This window comes from Pogona vitticeps, chromosome 1 (genome assembly GCF_051106095.1).
Source record: "Pogona vitticeps strain Pit_001003342236 chromosome 1, PviZW2.1, whole genome shotgun sequence".
NCBI lineage: Eukaryota > Metazoa > Chordata > Lepidosauria > Squamata > Agamidae > Pogona > Pogona vitticeps.
The window spans coordinates 986,567-1,005,513 of NC_135783.1; the positions used below are offsets into that span (position 1 = coordinate 986,567).

General features: G+C 55.1%; 2 protein-coding genes across 2 annotated transcripts in view; both read right to left on the bottom strand.

Moving 5' to 3' along the window:
- ASXL2 (ASXL transcriptional regulator 2) overlaps positions 1–4,585 on the bottom strand; it is a 60,370-nt gene extending 55,785 nt beyond the window's left edge. The window contains exon 1 of the mRNA XM_072985744.2: positions 4,137–4,585. Coding sequence (XP_072841845.2) covers positions 4,137–4,193 — 57 coding nt within the window. The 5' untranslated portion in view covers positions 4,194–4,585. The remainder of the gene's footprint in view (positions 1–4,136) is intronic.
- A 4,786-nt stretch (positions 4,586–9,371) lies between these two features.
- The window catches only part of KIF3C (kinesin family member 3C), a 41,399-nt gene continuing 31,823 nt past the window's right edge, over positions 9,372–18,947 (bottom strand). The window contains 5 exon segments of the mRNA XM_020808290.3: positions 9,372–14,028; positions 14,898–15,073; positions 15,973–16,105; positions 17,344–17,463; positions 18,184–18,302. Of these exon segments, the coding sequence (XP_020663949.2) occupies positions 13,935–14,028; positions 14,898–15,073; positions 15,973–16,105; positions 17,344–17,463; positions 18,184–18,302 (642 nt within the window). The 3' untranslated portion in view covers positions 9,372–13,934.

Below are 18,947 nucleotides of genomic sequence, written 5' to 3' on the forward strand. Positions count from 1 at the left end.
TGCTGGACTTTTGCCCATCCTGGCTTATAAAAGCTGCCAGGGAGGGACTGGTTGAGCGGCTTTGAGGGACGGTGAATGCCTCCTTGCAACAGGGTAGGATCCCTGCTGCCTCAAAGGAGGCAGTAGTAAGATGCTCGCTGAAAAAGCCCTCCTTGGTTCCCATGGTATTGGGTAATTACCGGCCAGTTTCTAATACAGTGGTGCCTTGCATTACGACGTTAATTCATTCCAGCGAAGTTGCTGTAGAACGAAAACGTCGTAAAGCGAAATTAAAAAGCCAATAGAAACGCATTAAAACCCGTTTAATGCATTCCGATGGGCTGGGAACTCACCATCCAGCGAAGATCCTCCATAGGGCGGCCATTTTCGCTGCCTGTGCAGCAAGGAATCTGTCCCAGAAAATGGGGGGGGGGGACATTTTGTTTACCCGGCGGCCATTCTGAAACCAACGATCAGCTGTCCAAAAATCGTTTTGCGAAGAATCGGTTCCCGAAGCAGGGAACCGATCATCGCAAAGCAAAATTCCCCCATAGGAAACATTGTAAAGTGATTGCAAAAGTGATTGTAAAAAGTTTGTCGTAATGCGGTTTCGTCGTTAAATGGAGCGATCGTAAAGCAAGGCACCACTGTATTCCATTCTTGGGCGACGCACCAGAGCAGGTTGTAGCTACACAACTCCACGGGTTCCTGGATGAGGCCAATTGCCCTGATCAATTTCAATCCGATTTCAGGCCTTGTTATGGGATGGAGACTGCTTTGGTGGATGACCTACGCCACAAAGTAGATTGGGGTTTTTCCCTCATTGGTACTGCCAGACCTCACCATGGCCATGGCTTTCGATACGATCCACCATGGAATCCTTCTGGGCCATATCTCTGGAAGGAGACTACAGTAGTAGGTTTACAGTAGCCTGGATCCAAGCTATCTCAGACCGTATCTCCTTTTGTGAGCCTTCCTGGACATTAAGATCAGCAGGGGAGGCCCTTCTCTCAGTCCCACCACTTTCACAGGTGTGCTTGGTGAGCACATAGGAGAAGGCTTCCTCTGTGGCTCCTCCCAGACTCTGGAAATCCCTCCCATAGGAGGCTAGGCTGCCTTTGTGTCCTTCTGCAAGCAGGTGGAAACCATTCTCTTCAGGCAAGCTGTTATTTAGTGACTCACTGCCTGAGTGTAGTTTTAAAACTGAGGCACGGATTATTTTGTTGTTTTTAGTCTGCTTTAATAAGGCTTTCATTTAACATTTCAATACAATGTTTATGTAATTCTATTTTTAATATGCGCACAAGTCATTGTTTTTAGCTTTTTTTAAAAAAAATGTAAGCCACCTTGGATCTTTTCATGAAGAAAAGCAGGGCAGAAACATTTTAAATAAATAAATAGGTCCACAAACTTCACACTGTTCGTGGACTCTTACAGAGTGCTGTAAGTGATTTTCACACATCAGGAGAACACTTAACTGCAAAGCTCACTTGCAACACAACCTTAATTCGAAGTGACAGGAGGGCGGGCTCCAGCCCCTCTAACACCCACTAATCTAATCAGGACTTGCAGCAAGGCTAGAAAGACAGGCGCCTCTTCCTTCACTCACCCTCGTTCAGCCTTTCCACAGTGCAGCAATTATGGCGCTTGAATATAAAGCAGAATCTATCACTGAGAAACACCATGGGACAGGTGCAATTTGCCTCTCTTGCTCTCCTCACTAGAACAGTTGTTACGCTTTACTTTTGCTCCCTGTATCTTTGCTTTAAGATGCCACATCCTCTCTAGAGATGACCAAGACACAGTCAAGAACACTCATCCATGAGCAGGAAAAGCTTTTACTAAGGTACACATTCAGTATGAACCCTAGTACTGTAAAGGGAAACCGTTCACAAGTAGGGTTCCATTCATTTTTACAGCTGCTGAAGTGACAGTGCACTTGATTTTGTGGTCTCTAACCACACGGCCCCTGGGGCAGTCAGCTGCACAGTCCAGAACAGTGCAAAGCATTATTTCCACTAGCGACATGGATGCTAACCTAAGTCTCAGCGTGCCTTCATGCAGGTGTGGCTAAAACAAGGAGCAGGATTAAGGTATGTTTGGCACGCAGGGAAGCACATTTAAGCCTACATAATTTTGGTGAGCTTAGATGCACTCAGCACTGCACAGGTCTGGGCTGAGAGAAGCTTAAAAACAAAGCAGTTCTCAGGGACGTTTCGACAGACGGGTTTTCTGGAATAAGATGTCGTCTCTTTCATCATTAGCAGAGCAGATACTCTACGAAAGGGTCTGAAAAGATGGATGCACAGCTTGCAGAGAAACACAAGCAGCTGTTTTAGACACTCAGGTGACCCGACCCTCAACAGTACTGCCCCAGACAGAGATGTCCCCCTCGTGGCGCAGTGGTTAAAACGCTGTACTGCAACTAAAACTGTGCTCACGACCTGGGGTTCAAATCCCAGGTAGCCGGCTCAAGGTTGACTCAGCCTTCCATCCTTCCGAGGTCGGTAAAATGAGTACCCAGCTTGCTGGGGGGGCAATGTGTAGCCTTTATAATTAAAATTGTAAACCGCCCGGAGAGTGCTTGTAGCGCTATGGGGCGGTATATAAGCCCAATAAATAAATAAATAAATAAATACTACCTGGAAATGACAGGGCTGAATCTGGGGCCTTCCGAATGCAAGGCAAATGTTTCTACCTGAGTCTATGACCGAAGAAGGGACCATAGGTTTGGCCCCTGGTATCAAGTTATTCTCACAGACGGTTCCTGTTGGGCAATGAGAACTGCCTTGCACCTCCTACCATCACTGTATCGCCAGGATGTGAGTGAAACGACAAAACTAGACACTACCTAGAGTTCAAACAGAACGCCTGTTTGGCACCTGTTTCATGCAGCCATCCAAGTGCCAAAGAGAAGGCTAGTCAGGTGAACATCTCATGTGTGAGCATTAAAAAGCACATAATTGACTGATTGATTTCAACATGTATAGCCCACCCTCCATCACAGGATCTCAAAGTCGGTTACAAAGCCATACAAATGAACTCTAAAACACAAGATATTTAACACAATTTAAAAACAGCACAAAATTAAAACCACCAAATATTAAAAAACATTAGAACTGTTGCATTAAAACTAAGGCCATGGTCCACAAACCCCAAAGGCTGCAGTAAATAAATACATTTTAACTTGGCACTGAAAGAATGTTGGTGCCTACCAGGCCTCCAAGGGTGGAGGGGCTTCCAAAGTTAGGATACTGTAGAAGAATAAGGGCAGGTTTACACAAGGAGAGGGGAGCAGCCTTCCTCTCCCGGGTCAGGGTTTTTCATGCTATTAGTATCCTCCCAGAAAGACACAGACATGCCAGCTGTCAGTTACCCTGACATACAAGCTGCAGCCCCCCCCCCACCCTTGGACAAAGAAACAGACAGCCCCGATTGTAAAGGTTTGAAGCTGGAGGAAAAGGTACACGTCAGAGGTCGGGAGATGCCCCACTGGCAGGGGATGATGATCTGGCGGCCTTCCCTACTATCATTGCCTAGAAAAGGAGGTGGCCCAGAAGTTAGTGGCTTCCGTGGCTCGCCCTGGAAGGGGAGCCGACTAGACACACACACACACACCCCTCTCTCACGCTCTTCTGCTCCTCCCACCTGCTCCAGACCCTTCGGGCTTTCTATAGCCCAAGGCCTTTTCCCCCGGGGGGGGGGCAGAGGGGGCCGAGCTCTTGCCTGGCCATCTCCTGCTCCCCTCCCCGATCCGCCGCCGGTGCTTAAAAAGGCCGACCACCACATCATCATAATCATCCTCAGGAGGGGACCCTCCCCGCAAAAACTTGTGGCCAACAAGAATAGGGGGTAGCATTCAGAGGCCGCAAAAGTGGTTGGCGGGGGTGGGGGGAAGCGCCGGCTTCGAATGAGCTCCGCCGGGGACATGAGGGAAGGAGCTCCGGGGTCCTGGGACACGCGAGGGGGCCCCGCAGGCTCCCCCGGCCTCTCCGGCGGGGCCAAGGAAGGCCAGTAGAGATGGGGGCCTCCCCCCCCCCGACCCAGCCGGGGCTTCTCCGCTCCTCCTCCTCCTCCTCCTCCGCCTGCCCGCCTTCTTTCCTCCCTCCCTCCCTCCGCCCCGCCTTGCCCGCCCCCACCGGGCCCCTCCCGCGTACCGTCCGGGCGGCCTCTGCCCAGGTCCTGCCCTTCTTCTTGCGGCCCTTCTCCCTCATGGCGGCCGAGCGCGGTCGGGGCCGAGGGCGCCGCCGAATGAATGAATGGACGGAGGAGGCCCCCGGGGAGCCGAGCCGAGGGCAGGGGCAGGGGCAGGGAGGGGGCGTGCCGGGGGTCCCGGTCCCGTTCCCCCCTCTCGCTCTGGCTCTCTCTCCCGCGGGCGCCCTCTCTCGCTCTCTCTCTCTCTCTCCCAGTCTCCCCTGGCTGGCTGGCGGGCGGGCGGGGCGCGGGGGGGGAGAGGCGGGAGGGTGGCCGGAGAGAGGCGCGCCTCGGCCGGTGCCGCTCAACAGTCCCTGAGAGTCGCGACGCCCGCCGCTCCCCCCGCCGCCATGTTGGGAATCCTTCGGGCGTCACGTGACTGCGCCGCCTCCTTCGCCTGCCCGCGGCCCGCGTGACCCCGCCCCTCGCCAGGGAAAAGGACGGAGCGCAGGCGGGGCCAAAAGGGACGCCTTGACAGCCGGCTCCGCCCCTGAGGCGTTGCGGAGGGGGAGAGAGAGGCGCCTGCGCAGTCAGAACGCGGAACTCCGCTCGGCGCTGGGCTTCCCTCCCCTGTCGTGGCGCTCGACGCATGCGCGTCGCGCCGGGCCGGCCGGAACCGCGGACGAAGAGCGAGGGGAGTCGCCTTTTTCCACCCCGACGACCCCTGGGAACGCTTCCCGCGCATGCGCCCTGGCCCTAGGCGGCCGCTTGGAACGATCGTACTGCAATAAGGAGGGATATGGGTGTTGAGGAGAAAGTAACTTGTGAAACGGGATATGGAAAAGAAAATGATTTAAAGAGATGTGGAATGCTTTTCTGCTTTAAAAGAGTGTGTTCCAGGACCGCGCGCCATTTCTCAAATTTTGTATCTGGCCTTAATATGGTAAATAGGAAAGCCAATGAGATTTGCATAAGCCTGGGAGTTAGGAAAGTTTTAAGGATCAGATCATACTTTTGCACTATTAAAGAGCAGGCCGGGTAGGTGGGGCTCGTCAGCCATGGAAGGCAGCCCATCCAGGAGAAGGAAAACTCCAATTTCAAACCTCCACTGCCTTGTGGCTATATCCACTCATGGAAAAGGCTTCAGGAGTAAACCTCAAGGCAAAATCCGGAGCTGGAGTCCCGGAGGCATTTTCTTTCATTCTGCCAACTCCTGCGACGTTGCTGGAACCAGTTGTATTGGCTCTTGCCTTTCCATTGGACCATTTCAGCAATGTGGAGAGGGGGGATCTGCTGCTTGGGTAACAGCCTATCCTCCATATTACCTTACCCGGGCTTCATGCTCTGGAGAGGACACTCCTCGATTCAGAGCATGTTACCATAGTCTCTCGAGACTGAAGGATGCCTATGATGATTGATTGGAATGCTTTCTGAAAACACGTATTTGTAATAAAAATAAAATAAAGGTTATACCCTAATACAAGAATCCTGTCTTTGGAAAATTTATATATATTAAATTCTCTAAAAACAGGATTCTTGTAATAGGGTATAACCTTTATTTTATTTTATATTACAGATATGTGTTTTCAGAAAGCATTCCACATCTATGGTCACCAGAGGGTAGATATCACATAAAAAAACCCGGGTGGTCCTCTTCCCCGGAGAAGAAGGGAGCGTTTCCTCCCGTGCTTTCCCGTTGCAGGGCTTGCTTGCCCGAGGATGGAAGGAAGGAAGAGCCGTGAGGAGGCGTTAGGCGGGGGGGGGGGTTTAGAGGCCTTCTGCCTGCAAGGCGCTCCCCTCAGCCTCTCCCTGGATGTCAGCCCAGGGAGGCGGGGGGGCGCAGGCTCAGCCCCCCCAGGGGGAAGGAAGTGGTCCCCCCCCCGAGACGGGGTGACCCTCTGAGCCCTCCCCCCCCTTCTTGCCCTGACTTGCTGACCCAGGACAGATGCTCCGGCTGGCTGGCCGGGACCCTTGGGGAAAATCCCAACGCTTTTGGTTCCAGGCAGGCCAAGCTTCACCACCATCTGTGACCGACGTTCCTGGCAATGCCTTGGCTGCTGAGAAATAACACCTCAGAGCGGCAGACATCATCGCCTCTTAACGGAACAGTTCCTTGGTCTCAGCCCAATAACTGTAGCGTGGAATATGGGCCTTGGGTAGGACGGGCGGGAATGCTCATCTTGCTCTAGAGACACGGATGCTGCTAGGCAGATGTGTGTGCACGCATGTATGCATGCATGCACGCACGCACGCAAGAGGCTTTTCTTGCACTTCTTCCTGCACAGCAACATGCAGCTGTTCCTTGCAGCAGCAGCAGCAGCTGGCTTTCCTTTGTTTCCAGTCCTGGTCTGGGTGACCTTTTGCAAGCTGCCTGCTTGGCATGAACTGGAGCATGAAAGTGCCATCTTGTCGAGGCAGCAAAAACACACACATGCGCTCTCTCTCGCTCTCTCTCTCTGAACTAAGTCTGGTTATTTCCATGGCCGCTTTGACTCTGGCCCAGGAACCCCAGAAAGAACAGTCAGGGCATTGGCTAGTATGTCGCCTGCCTTGCCACCACCTTTTCTGCCTCTTAAATCTTCACACCGCCTCTGCAGGACAGGAACAAAGGCTGTTGAAATCCAAGGTAAAATCTGGCCAAAGGAAGTTTTTCTGTCAGCTTAGGGTTTCGAGGGCATGAAAACAGAGCAGAGGGTAGAGATCAGGCTTGGTAGGGATGGTGGCGGGGGTCGGTGGGCCCCCCCTCTTTCGATGCCACAGCCACCTCTCTGCCCAGGCTTTCTCCCTTGGCGCCTCCGCTATGAACCACCTCACCCGCTGGCTCTGTTGTTTACGAAGCCTTCACTTCAGAGGCTTTGGCAGCGCACAGAATTCTCACCGGACGTTTCAGCCGTCCTCCCTCCTCCTAAGAAATCAGCAAAGCCCATCCACACAGAGGTCTGGCAGAGAGGGATCGAATCCATCCCAAGCCCTCGGACGGGACATTCGGAGGACTCTGGGCAGGCAGAGGCCCGGACCTCCTCCCCCTTCTCCGTCCGATGAAAGGTTGAAGGCGTCCAGGAAAGGAAAAATGCGCACGGACACGGTGCACAGAGGAGGCCGTGCAGGAAGAGGACCGCTAGTTGTGCCCCCACAACTCTGACAAAAGGAGGCGGGTGCCCCGTAATGGTGGCGCAGGGGTGCCTCCGCTGAGAGGCAGCCCCGAGAATAAACCAGCCTTGACTCCTGAGGTTCGGCCTTGGAGCTTGTTTGGAAAGCTTCCTTTCCTTCTCCCCTCTCGTCCTGGAGGGTGGAGGTCAAAAGGGCATCCCGCACCCAGTGAAGTGGTAGAGGAATGGCTCCTGCCAGCGGTGCCCAAGCAGGAACTCTTTCCCCCCCAAGAGTGGGTAATCATCACAAGGTTCTCACCTTGGCCCTGGAGGACTTCACTGGGCGCTGATTCTGTATCTAGAAGCAGTGGTCCCCTTTAAGAGGAGAAGGCCTTTTATTCTAACCACAACTCGCCTCAAATTAGTTTGCTTACGTTCTGCATACAGTCAGCTGGAAGACAAAATAGCTTTGCTTGCACATCGCCCAGGTGTGCTCTGGACCTCCCCTGAAAGGTCAGGTTTTCCGAAACGGATAGACCTGAATGCCCAGCTCCCCTTTCAACAACAACAAAAAGGAGTCCAGTGCAAGATTTATGTTGATATGCGAAGGGCCTTGCATTCCAACGGAGGAGGAGGATCGAAACACTTGTCCCTTCTGATACGGGAGGGTAACACTTCCTTTCTCTCCGCTAGGAGAGCGGCTACATCCTGCTGTGGCACTTCAGGACCAGTGAAGGGGCCTCCCCTGAGAGGGCCACATGGGAACCTCCTCCCCTCACGGGTTCAGAACAGAGCTATACGAATGGTGCCATCTGATTTTCTTTGGCTTCTCTTGGTTCCCCCTTTTCCCCTTCCCCGCCTCCTCCTTTTGAAACTCTGCGCCCATTACTGTAACTTGGAGGGCATCATGGCACCCTCCAGGCCGCAGACTACAGCCCCCCTTCGCCCCATAGGGGGTGTGATGGGAGTTGTAATCCAGCACAACTTCTAGGATATTATGAATGTGTGCAAAGTGGCCTCGACTCAGTTGCTCCCCAGGAAGACATGGTGAAATCTTGGGAGTTCGATACGAGCAAGAGACTTCAGGTCCTTCTCCTTCATGAATCTGGAAACACACAGCTAAAATAGTCCTGACCAGTGGCCACCTCACCTCCCTTGAAAAGCCTCCGGCGCTGGAGAGGCCACCACTTCCCCAGTTGATCCATTTTCCTGCCAAAGAGCTCTCAGCTGTCACAAAGCTCTGCCTAATGTTTGGTCACAAGCTCCTTTCAGCTGTTTGGCCTCCAACCATTTGGACCCAACTTCCTTACGACGGCCCTTCAAATATTTGGGGGACAACCATCCTCCGGCCTCTTGGCCATCTCCATCCGGGACAGGGCTTGGTTTCCAGGCCTTTGATCATTCCCGGCCACATTTCTCTGGACGTGTCCCATTTTCTCAACCCCCTCCTTAAACCCAGGCTCCTTAAACTGGACCCAAAATTCCAGGGGAGGTATGACCAAAGCAGAACGTGGCACCACGACTGCCCTGGATCAGGGCACACTTATTCCTGTCTTTGCCATTTTTTGCTGCTGCCTCCCAATATTGACCCACGCCGAACCTTTGGTCCACAGAGTCCTAGCTTCTTTCTCAAACATAACCAGCCCAGCTGGCTCTCACCCATCTTGTATGTGTGTATTGCTTTTTTCTTGACCAAAACAGAGGAGTAGCTTGCCCACTACCATGTTTTCCTGAAAATAAGACAGGGTCTTATATTAATTTTTGCTCCAAAAAATGCATTAGGGCTCATATTCAGGGGCTGTTTTATTTTTTTCATGTACAACAATCTACTTTTATTCAAATACAGTCATATCCTCTTCTTCTGGTTGCTGCACAAGGGTGGAGGGCGGGCTTTCACTTCACTAGGACTTATTTTGGGGGTAGGGCTTATGCGACGAGCATCCTGAAAAATCATACTACGGCTTATTTTCAGGTTAGGGCTTATTTTCGGGGAAACAGGGTAGTTGGGTAGGATATAAATGTAAGTGAGTAAACCTACCAACTTCGTGTTCCTCCTTAGAAGTCTACCCTACGTCTCCCTTTTTTTTGGCCATGATGGGGTAGTTTATGGCAATGAATTCTCTCCCCCCCCCCCCAAGATAAGAGATAAATCAACGAGGCCAGCCTCCCTTGTCACAACCATGCTCATTCCTTTATTGTCTCATGGTTGGGATTTGGTGGCGCCACTGTCACAGGGACGTTTGCAAGGCCCGCACCAAATCAAAGCAACATTACAGAATATTGAAGAGTAACCCATCCAAAACCAGAGGGGGTGCGGGACAGTACATTTTGTAGGATATAGGTATGCATAATATGTCCTGTATATTCATATGTAGGGAGCAACAAGCATGGGCCACCGAACACCAACTTTTGACTGCCTAAGTAAATCACAACAGCGACAGGCAACAAAAAATTTGGTCCCAGGCGGGGCCCTCACCTGGCAATCCAGCACCCCCTCCCATCGTTCCACCCCCTCTGGAATTTTCCCCCCTTCTCCAGTCACCCACATAGACAGCAATCCCACAGTTTTCCCCTGGCTTGGATACCCACACACCCCCATACATAGGACACACGCACCCACCCACCCCCAAGACATTCATACGTAAATACAGACTCGCCAAAATACAAAGAACAAGAAACATCAGAAATCTACATCCCAGGTTGTTACAGGTGACCAGCCGGGGCCCTGGAAGCGATGACGACGACGATGACTCCACTTGGCCCATCGCACAGAAGCAGGAAGACCGCCACCGCTAACAGTGACAGGTTTGTGGCCCAAGTAACAGTAGTTCTTCGCTCGTCATGTTTTTTTTTAGGGGTGTGTGTGTTTTGTGCTAAGAGGTTGTCTGAGCTCACGGGCAGCACAGCCGCGGATGGAGCAAAAGCGCAGGAGGGGGCTTCAGCTCAGCATCATGTGGCAGGACGAGAAGGGGCACTTAGGTGTCAGAAGTAGTGTGGTCCTCCCGCGCCTGTTGTGCGCCGTGGCTGGAGAGGGGCAGGCTGTCTCTCTCTCTCTCTCTCTCTCTCTCTCTCCCCAGCGGGACCCCCAAACCCCTAAAGGCAGCATCAGGTGGCAGGAAAGACATACTCTGTCCTCTTCGGTACGCATGCATGCCGCTGGTCCCAACCCCACTGGCATTGGGAAGAGAGGTCCCTTTTCTGGCCTCTTGTCCCCGTGGCAGCCGCTCTCCCCTTGGCAGTGAGGTAGGACCCCGTTCCGCGGGAAGAAGAGAGCAGGCATCCCTAGCGGAAAGGGCTCCTCGCCTCTTTTCATTCTGGTGGCAGGTCTTCAGAGAACATACTTGGGCAGCCCACCACAGAGGGAAGTCTGAAGGGCAGGGTGCCCGTGGGTCGCCACATCCAAGGAGGCCAGGGAGCCGGCCTGAGCCTGCAGCTGTGTGCCCCCCACCCGTGGGCAGAAGGCCAGCCTCCCAAGCCTCTCTCTCAGACCCTCCCCCCCCCAATTCTGTGCTGTGCGTGGCTGCAAGGCCGTGAAAGAGTCGCCCGAGTGTGCTTGATCCTCACTCCATGCAGAGATCCCTGTGTTTATGAGATGGTGGAAACCAGAGAGGGAAGGAGGCAAACGACGGTGACAGATGCCGAAGCATGGAGGGAAAGGGGCCGTCTCTGAGCAGATGGGCCAAAGCAAGGCATGTTCTTCAGCAGGCGGTTGGCAAGCGCCATCAGCGCCCCCACCCACACCCACGGTCCCTGTCCTCGACAACCTTTTCCGCTTGTGGCCTTTGATGATGGCTCCTTTACCGGCCACTTAGATTGCTCAGGCAGGAGCACAACTATAAGAAAGCGCAGGGTCAAACTAAGCCACACCTTTGGCGCGTCATTAGAAGAGTGGCTGCCTTGAGCAATGGAAGAGGCCTGTCACAGCATGCGAGTATTTGCCTGAACGACATATTTTGCATTTGCTTCAGTGGCTGGAAAAGTCTGACGGGCGAGGGAAGTCCAATGGGGGAAGTGCAAGCAAGAAGGGTCGGGAACACACTCTCCCCTCAAGCGTGTCATCTGACATGGTGGCCCTCTCTTTTTAGCCCATTTCTGACAGAGGTGGCCCCTCAAGGGACAAAGGACCCCTGTTTGTCACAGGACGTGCTTTTTTCCCCCTCGCCCCTGTATCTTACATTTGCAGGCTAAATCTGCAAGTTGGCCTGCTGAGGCAGGTATCTGACAAATCCTTGCGCCGAAGGAGAAATGAGTGAAATCAGGCGAATCGTAGCAGACGGGCGTTCCTGTCAACATGTCGTTTGGCCCACCTTTGGAAGGGCGATGCCTTCCTCGAGGGGTGAGGGGGCACAGGAGGGCTGAGAGGTCCTCAGGGCGGAGGGAGGGAGGGCAGGCAGGCAGCACACCGTTCAGGAGCAGAACGCCTGCGGGGCGACGCCACCGGAGAAAGAACCTCCTTCAACACCAGGACCAAAGCCTCCCGCAAACTAAGTGGCTGCCGCTGGCTTGCCAACACAGCCAGGCTGCCCCCCCCACACACACTTCTAAGGGGTCTGTGGCCCCTGCCATCCCATCCTAATGCACGAGGACAGAACCGCGACCTCAGTTCTGTGCTCACAGTGACTCAACACAGATGACCATCATCCCCGCTTTCTGCTGGGAAAGGGGAGTTGGGAGGGAGGGAAGGCAGGCGGGCAGGCGGGCATCGTAAAGGTGGTGAAAATTTGCTCTGCCGCCCCACCCCCCGAAGGGGCAAGTGGATGATCCTCCACTTGCCCCTGGAGGAGCTGAAAGAGGCCCAGAGTCCTTGCACGGGAGTAGACCAGAAAGGGCAGGGAGAGACCGCGATGATAAACAGTGAGAAGGTCAAGCTGGCCCAGGATGACCTGGTAGCCAAGGCTCAAAAGATCAGGCTGTGGGATGTGTGCTCTCTCTTCCGCTCAGCACCGGGCGCCTGTTTTTAATCCGGCCGGTACACCAGGAACCTCCCTCGGGGCCTCTTGGAGCGGAAGAGCCCTCCAGCAAGCGAGGCAGCCCCCAGCCCTGGACAGCTTGTTTGTGGGGGGGGCACCATCTTCCCCTCCCGCTTCGCAGGCCCATCACCTAGCATCCCTCTTACCCCCCCACCCCCACCCCCTGGCCTTACCTGGTTCTTGCCCCTCGGCCCTTCAGCCTGGGCTACGGGTGGCTGAATCCCAGGTGCCATTAAATTTGTTCCTGTGCCCCCTCACCGGGAGGCCACACGTGGCCGGCAGCTCTCACTGCAAGAAGCAGCCCCGTGGCACAAGCTGTGGCCACACCCTGCCGCTGGACTGGCAAGACTAAGCAAGAGGCAGCCTGCAGGTCGTTGCCCCCCCCCCCGCAGGCCACGGGTGCCGGCTTCCAGGACGTTTCCTCCATGGGGCCAACCGAAGAGCGGGGAAGACGACAGAAATTAAGCCAAAACGCAGACGGCCACTGAACGGCAGGCCCAGAAATCCAGCCGGCCAACCTCCTTTGATTTGGATGCCTGCACTGGGTGGGGTGGGGGGGTGTTTGGACTCAGTGGCCCCTTCCAAGTTCACGATCCCCCCGTTTCCTTGAGAATGCGAGGAACAAGGCCCAGATGTCCCGGCAAGAAGCCCCGGAGGCGGCCCTTTCTTCTTCTCCTCCTCAGGAGTTTGGTCTCGGGAGTCCTCGCAGCCACCAACTGAAGGGTCCGTGAAACCTGCCTTCCTCCAATCACCGCTGCAAGAAAACTGGAACCTGTGGGGAATCCACCCGGTTGAAAGGCACCCCTCCCTCCGCCAGGCGGGGTGAAGTGGGTGCCCGCTTCCCTCACGGGAGATCCACGGGCGGCTCTTCCAGCGCTGAGCGGTCTCCCTCGCCACCTGGGAAAACACGGCAGGCTGTCCTGTCCTGATCCGTGGAAGCCCCCCAGCCGGGCCGCTCTTGGTGTTCGGAGTGGTCGCCGCGTCGACAAAGAGGGGCAGTCTGGCCCTTGGCAGAAGCGGGCGTCGGTGGAGGAGACCTCCTGGACCCCCACGGGGAGAATGAGCTCCCCAATGTGAGCCCCTGTGCTTGCATAAGGAGCGCCCAACCATCCACAGTGCAACCGGGAGCCCACACTGGGGGTGGTGGTGGTGGCGCAGCGAGTCTGTGCTCTTGCTGCCGGGGTTGGCCAGGCCACGTTCCGCCCATGCTCGCCATCCTCCGTGGAAAAGCAGGGCATGACTTTTGTCATCCTGGGGAGCCGAGTGCGGGGTCTTTGCCCCCCGATAAGGTTCCCTCGGGGACCCTGAGCATCCTCAGGGCGAAGGCAAAGCGACCGTGGTCTTCCAGGAGCGCTGCACGTCACGCAGCTGCCTCAGCACCAGCCGGAGAGCAGCTGGTCCGGCACGATGCTGCCGGCTAAGGAGGCTGCTCTCGGTCCAAAGCTTCGCAGGATCAGCAGCATCGCAAAGATACGCCATAAATAAATAGGTTAAATAAATAAGACAGATCCAGGGTGGGCAGGGGAGGCCGGGCTCCAGAGACCCGCTGCCTCCTACAGACACATACGCACGCACGCACGGATGAGGAGGAGGAGATAAAGACAAAGACACATTAGTGCAGGGGAAGTCCCTCTTGGGACCCAGGTCCTCCGAGGCGTTGGCGTTGGCGGCAGCAGGGGAAGGAGCGCGGCCTGCCCTGTGCAAAGGAAGGGGACGGGGGGGCGGGAGAGGAAGGACCGACTGACCGACCGACCAGTGGGGCCTACTCGTGAGCCAGTGCTGTGGAGGGGTTCTGTGAGCTGGAGGCGAGGGAGACGTGGGTCGTTGACGATGGCAAGGAACGAGGAGTCTGGCACCTGAGATGGCAGGAGAGGAGAGAAAAAGAAAGAGAGGAAGACAGGAGGAGGAGGAGGAGGAGGAGTGCGGGGTGGCTATGTAGGTCACAAGTCTCTCTTACCCTCCCTCCCTCCCTCCTGAGAAGCCCCCCCAACACACACACCCACACACACACACACCCTCTAAGCCATTTCCACCACCAACACCGTAAGAACACAACGACTGCCAGCCAAGAGAGACTTCAGACCTGGTTGGCATGGTAGGGGGTGGGAGTGCCCCCCCTTTGCGGGCTGGAGGGGCAGGAGCTGCTGTGCTGGAAAGGCCCCAGTCCCTGCAGTATTGTCCGCCCTGATCCTGGCACCCACGTGTCACACACCCCCTCTTGTACTGACAGAGAGTCCCTCCAAATTCCTCTTTCCAGGAGTTGTCCCTGATTTGTCTCCAGCTTTTATTTACACAAACTCCCATGACGAAGAGCATGGGGATTTTTGCAGCGAGTGTTACGGAGATCACGCCAAGACCATCCTTATGGAGTCTGGGTCTGCCTCCAGTCCTGGACCTTCTGCTGGTGCTCAGCTCCCGTTTCCTCTTCAGGGCTTCCGCCCAACCAGTCTCGGGACTCACGTCCCACAGCCAGTTCCTCCTTGCCTGCTCCCCTTGCCTAATGCTGCAAATGCCACACACACACACACCCAGCGGTGCTGGAACTCAGGGGATCCTGCGCACATGTGTACATGCATGTGTATGCTCTCTCTCTCTCTCTCTCTCTCTCTCTCTCTCACACACACACACACACACACACACACACACACACACACGTGCATATGCCCCTCCCAACACAATGACTCGCCCGCCTTCCCTCGCTCGCTTGCCCACTCCCTCCACTCACCAGGACCGTGATTTCCGCACCCGGGACGCCGCAGGCCGCTCCAGGAGGCTGTCCAGGCGCATGAGCCTCTCGAGGTGGAGGCTTCGCGGGTCCTGCTCGCTTGCGTCTCGCGTGACCTCAAACTCAAAGACGGCCGGAGGGGAGACGTCCAGCTCCAGGAATGTGATGTTCTCGGCCTGCGGTCAAGGTGGGGGAGGGAAAGCGCAAGAAAGACTAAATAATGGGGGGGGCAGAAGGGAAGGGGTTCCCTTTAGGTCTCACGCGTTTAGGAAGAGGAGCCCCCAACTGCTTTTACATTTGAAGGGAGCCCTGGTGGTCGGTGATGTCGCCGCCTGAGTCCCTGCGGGCATTTCCAAAGGGCCAGCCGCCTTGGGCCGCCCTCCAGGCGAGCACGCTTTGTTGGGCTTTCGCCGACCCTGGCGGAAGGGCAGGTTGGGACGAAGTCCTTCCTTACTAAGGTGGCAAAGGGCTCTGGTGAACGTTTGGGGGTCAGAAAATACCTTTGCGCCTGGAGGACTTACTCTACCTCACAGCTGCAGCTCCAGGCGGACCTTTACAAAACAGCATGCAAAACACGTCCTTCCAGGTCTGGGGCCAAGGCCCTCAACACCCCACCTCTGCATTTTGAGATTCTGCAGAGGAACCCTCCACTTTCAGGGTCGTGGTGGAGGACTAACAGGCAGGGCCTCCGTGCTGGGAGCACCCCACTTATGGAACTCCTCAGCGCATGGAGGGGTTTGCTCCCACCACTCCAGACAGATCCTCAGAGTCTGGATAAAGTGGAAATTACCTCAGAGGACCCCTGGGGAGTGGAATCTCCAAGCCGACAGATTTCTGCATGGTTTGGTTTATGCTCAGTCCTCAAAATGTCACGCAGACATTTTCAGCTCCAAAGGCTGGACAAAACCATTGCAGTCAATTAAACAGCATATTGATGTTGCTCACAAATGTTGGTGGTTCCCATCATTTCCCACGAGGTGTACCATGACTTCTGCAAGCGTGTTGATGTGAGGGACCCCCTCCTCCCAGGAGAAAGGCCATTTCCCCCTCCCTCCTCCAGTGCCCACTAGCTTACCCGATACCGAGGATGGGAGCCCATCGACATGGCTAGGCGAGCATACTGGCTGATCGGCCGCTTGTAGCCCACCGCAGAGGTCGGCCGCTTCTTCATCTGGGTCCCGGTTGCGATGCTGCTGCCGCTCCTGCTGCTGAGGGCGGCAGGAAGAGGTTAGCATTCAGAAGGGAGATTGTGCGCAGATTTGCTCAGCAACTACAATGGAAGCAGCGCCTGAAAACATTATCTTCAAGGACTAAAATGCACCAGGAATCCTCCCAGCCGGGATTCTGGGGCTTTAGCCAAGAAATCAAAGTCCTCACAGGCGTTTTCATAGTATTATTTATTTATTTATTTATTTATTTATTTATTTATTTATTTATTTATTTATTTTTCAGTTACACGCAGGTGCGGAAAGAAGCCTATATCAGCCATTTTGCCCCTGTGAAGATACAGGCAGGAGTGGCTAAGCTCTGTGGGAGCTGCAAGGGCTTAGCAGACCGGTTGGGGAGTCTCTCTGCTCATTAGGCTCTGCACAGTCCCCCAATACCTTGTGGCTCCCATGGCACTCAGTCGCTCCCACCTGTTTCTTCTCTCTTCCTCACTGGAACATAATGGCCAACACAGACCTCATTCCCAACATGTGCATAACTGAAAACGTCTATGGGGTTTTTGATTCCTTGGCTCATAAAACTTCCATAATTCTGGCTGGGGGAGTTCCTGGTGAATTCCGGGATCTAAAGTTTAAGAAATGTGAAAATCCCGTGCCTCCGCTGGGAATCACAGTCACTCAACATAATGGTTCCAGGCTCTCTATAAGAGCAGGATTTTAGAACGAGCTGGCCTGTGAGCTGTTGAGGAAGAGATGAATAGCCACCCTTGGTGCCTCTTCACATTTACCTCTCATGGCCTGAGGGGGGGAGGGGGTTAAAAAGATTTTCTGTATCAGCCACAACAACTCCGGAAGGCCAGGGTTTCTGGCGCACGCTGGGCAAGGTCAGAAGGAAGGCCCTTGTCCCTCAACCCACCACCCTCTCTGTCCTGGGCTTCGCCAGCTGGTGATGCAACCTCAGCAGCCGCCTGAGCTTTGCCTGGACTTTCCATAACACAAAACTCAGAGCAAGCCAAGGAAGGGAGCAGCCCCGGGACACCCATCGCTCACTGCTTTCCTGGTGGTGTCCTTTTAACCCTTGGCTATCCCCCGAGGGGTCCAACCCACGGCCTGTGCTTTCAGGCAGGGACCTGCTCAGGCTTCACGGCTGGACCTCGGAGAGGCTCTTTCTCTCAGAATCTCCCCCCCCCCGTTCAGCACCCCCCCCCCCCCAGCCAGCCTTCTGGGAGTTGTTGTCCAGGAAGGGAGCTGTTCCCAGACAGAGGGACTCAGGGACTCACCCTCCAGGCGTCAGGACCAAAGGCTGAAATTTCCACTGATCCTCCTCACAGTCAAAGTAAAGGCGGTTCATGATCTTGTTCTTCTCCTCTGGGGGGATGAAGTTTTCAATGATCAGGTACCTGATGGGACGGAAGGGAGGTGTTACTGCTGTTTGGCCTCATCCGGGCAGAGTGCGGTGGCTAGAGCTAACGCTGAGCCTCCTGAGGAAAACTAATTATTTTGGAGACAGGTAGAGAGGAAATGTCTTTGTTATTTAGAAAAACCAGTCAAGGACAGTGTAGGAGGAAAGGAGCATTAGCCTTAGGTAAAGGTAAAGGTTCCCCTTGACATTGAGTCCAGTCGTGTCCGACTCTAGGGCATGGAGTTCATCCCGTAGAGCCAGCGTTTGTCCGTAGACCGTTTCCATGGTCAGGTGGCCAGCGGGACTAGACACAGAACGTCATGACCTTCCCACCGTGGTGGTCCCTATTTATCTACTCGCATTTGCATGTTTTCAAACTGCTAGGTTGGCGGGAGCTGCGACAAGCGACAGGAGCTCACTCCATTGCGAGGATTCAATCTTACGACGGCGGGTCTTCTGACTTTGCAGCCCAGAGGCTTTTGTGGTTTAACCAGCAGCACCACCACATTAGACTTACCTAAGGAAAACCCTAAAGGTGGCTTCTATGCTTATAAGGTCATCTCTCTAACCAAGATGGACTGAGCCATTTGTCTTGGGACGACCAGCACTGGTGGTGGGCTGTCTGAAGGAGTGCCCTTGGCTTGTGCATTTCCTGGACAGGATAGCTGCCCCCCTTGCCCCCCCTTGCTTCCCTCTCTTGACCTCTCGAGCCACCTACTTGAGTTTCAGCTCCCGCGTCTGCTCGTTCTGCGCCTCCTCCAGGTCTTGCCTCACTCGGATGTACTCGTCGTGCTGGTCCTGGATCTCTGCCTTCACAGCCTGGAGCTTGGCGTAGAGCTGCCACCACCACAACAAAGCAAAGAGGTTGCCCGTGAAGGGAGACGGCTGCTGGCCACCCGCGGCAAAGCCCCAAAGCACGGTCCGGGGCCAGAAGGGACAGCCCCCGGAGCAAGGGTTGGACTGGACCGGCAGAGCTCCTTCCCCACGGCCGCCACAAAGGGCCTCTGTGGTTGTTCCTGATCAGTCCCTGGAGACGAGGACTCCAGGTTTTGCGTCCTGGGAGCTGCTGGACACAACTGGGGTCTGATCTTGCACCCCCAAGGGCTCTGGGGGGGGGCAAAGGATTCAGGGCACTCCAGGCGTCCCTTCAACTTGCAGGACTCTTCTGGCGGCTGGACATGGTGCCCGCCGGGAGAGGTGGGGGCTCAACCCGTCTGCCCTGCACAGGGTTTCCTCCCTTCTGGACATCAGCTCCCACTCAAGCCCACAGCGGCTTCCCGCCTCCACCAGACAGCCGCTGGGGCCAGGAGAATCTCAATGGCGACCCTAACGCCGGTCAAAACCCCTCCCTGCGCCTTGCAGGGCTGCCACCTCCCCCCCCGCCCCATTCAAGGGACAGCGTTCAGGCTCGTGGGCTGTTTGGCCCCAAAGTAGTTTGTGAGCCCCAGCAACGGTCCCCGAGGAGGGCTGCGGCCGGCTCCT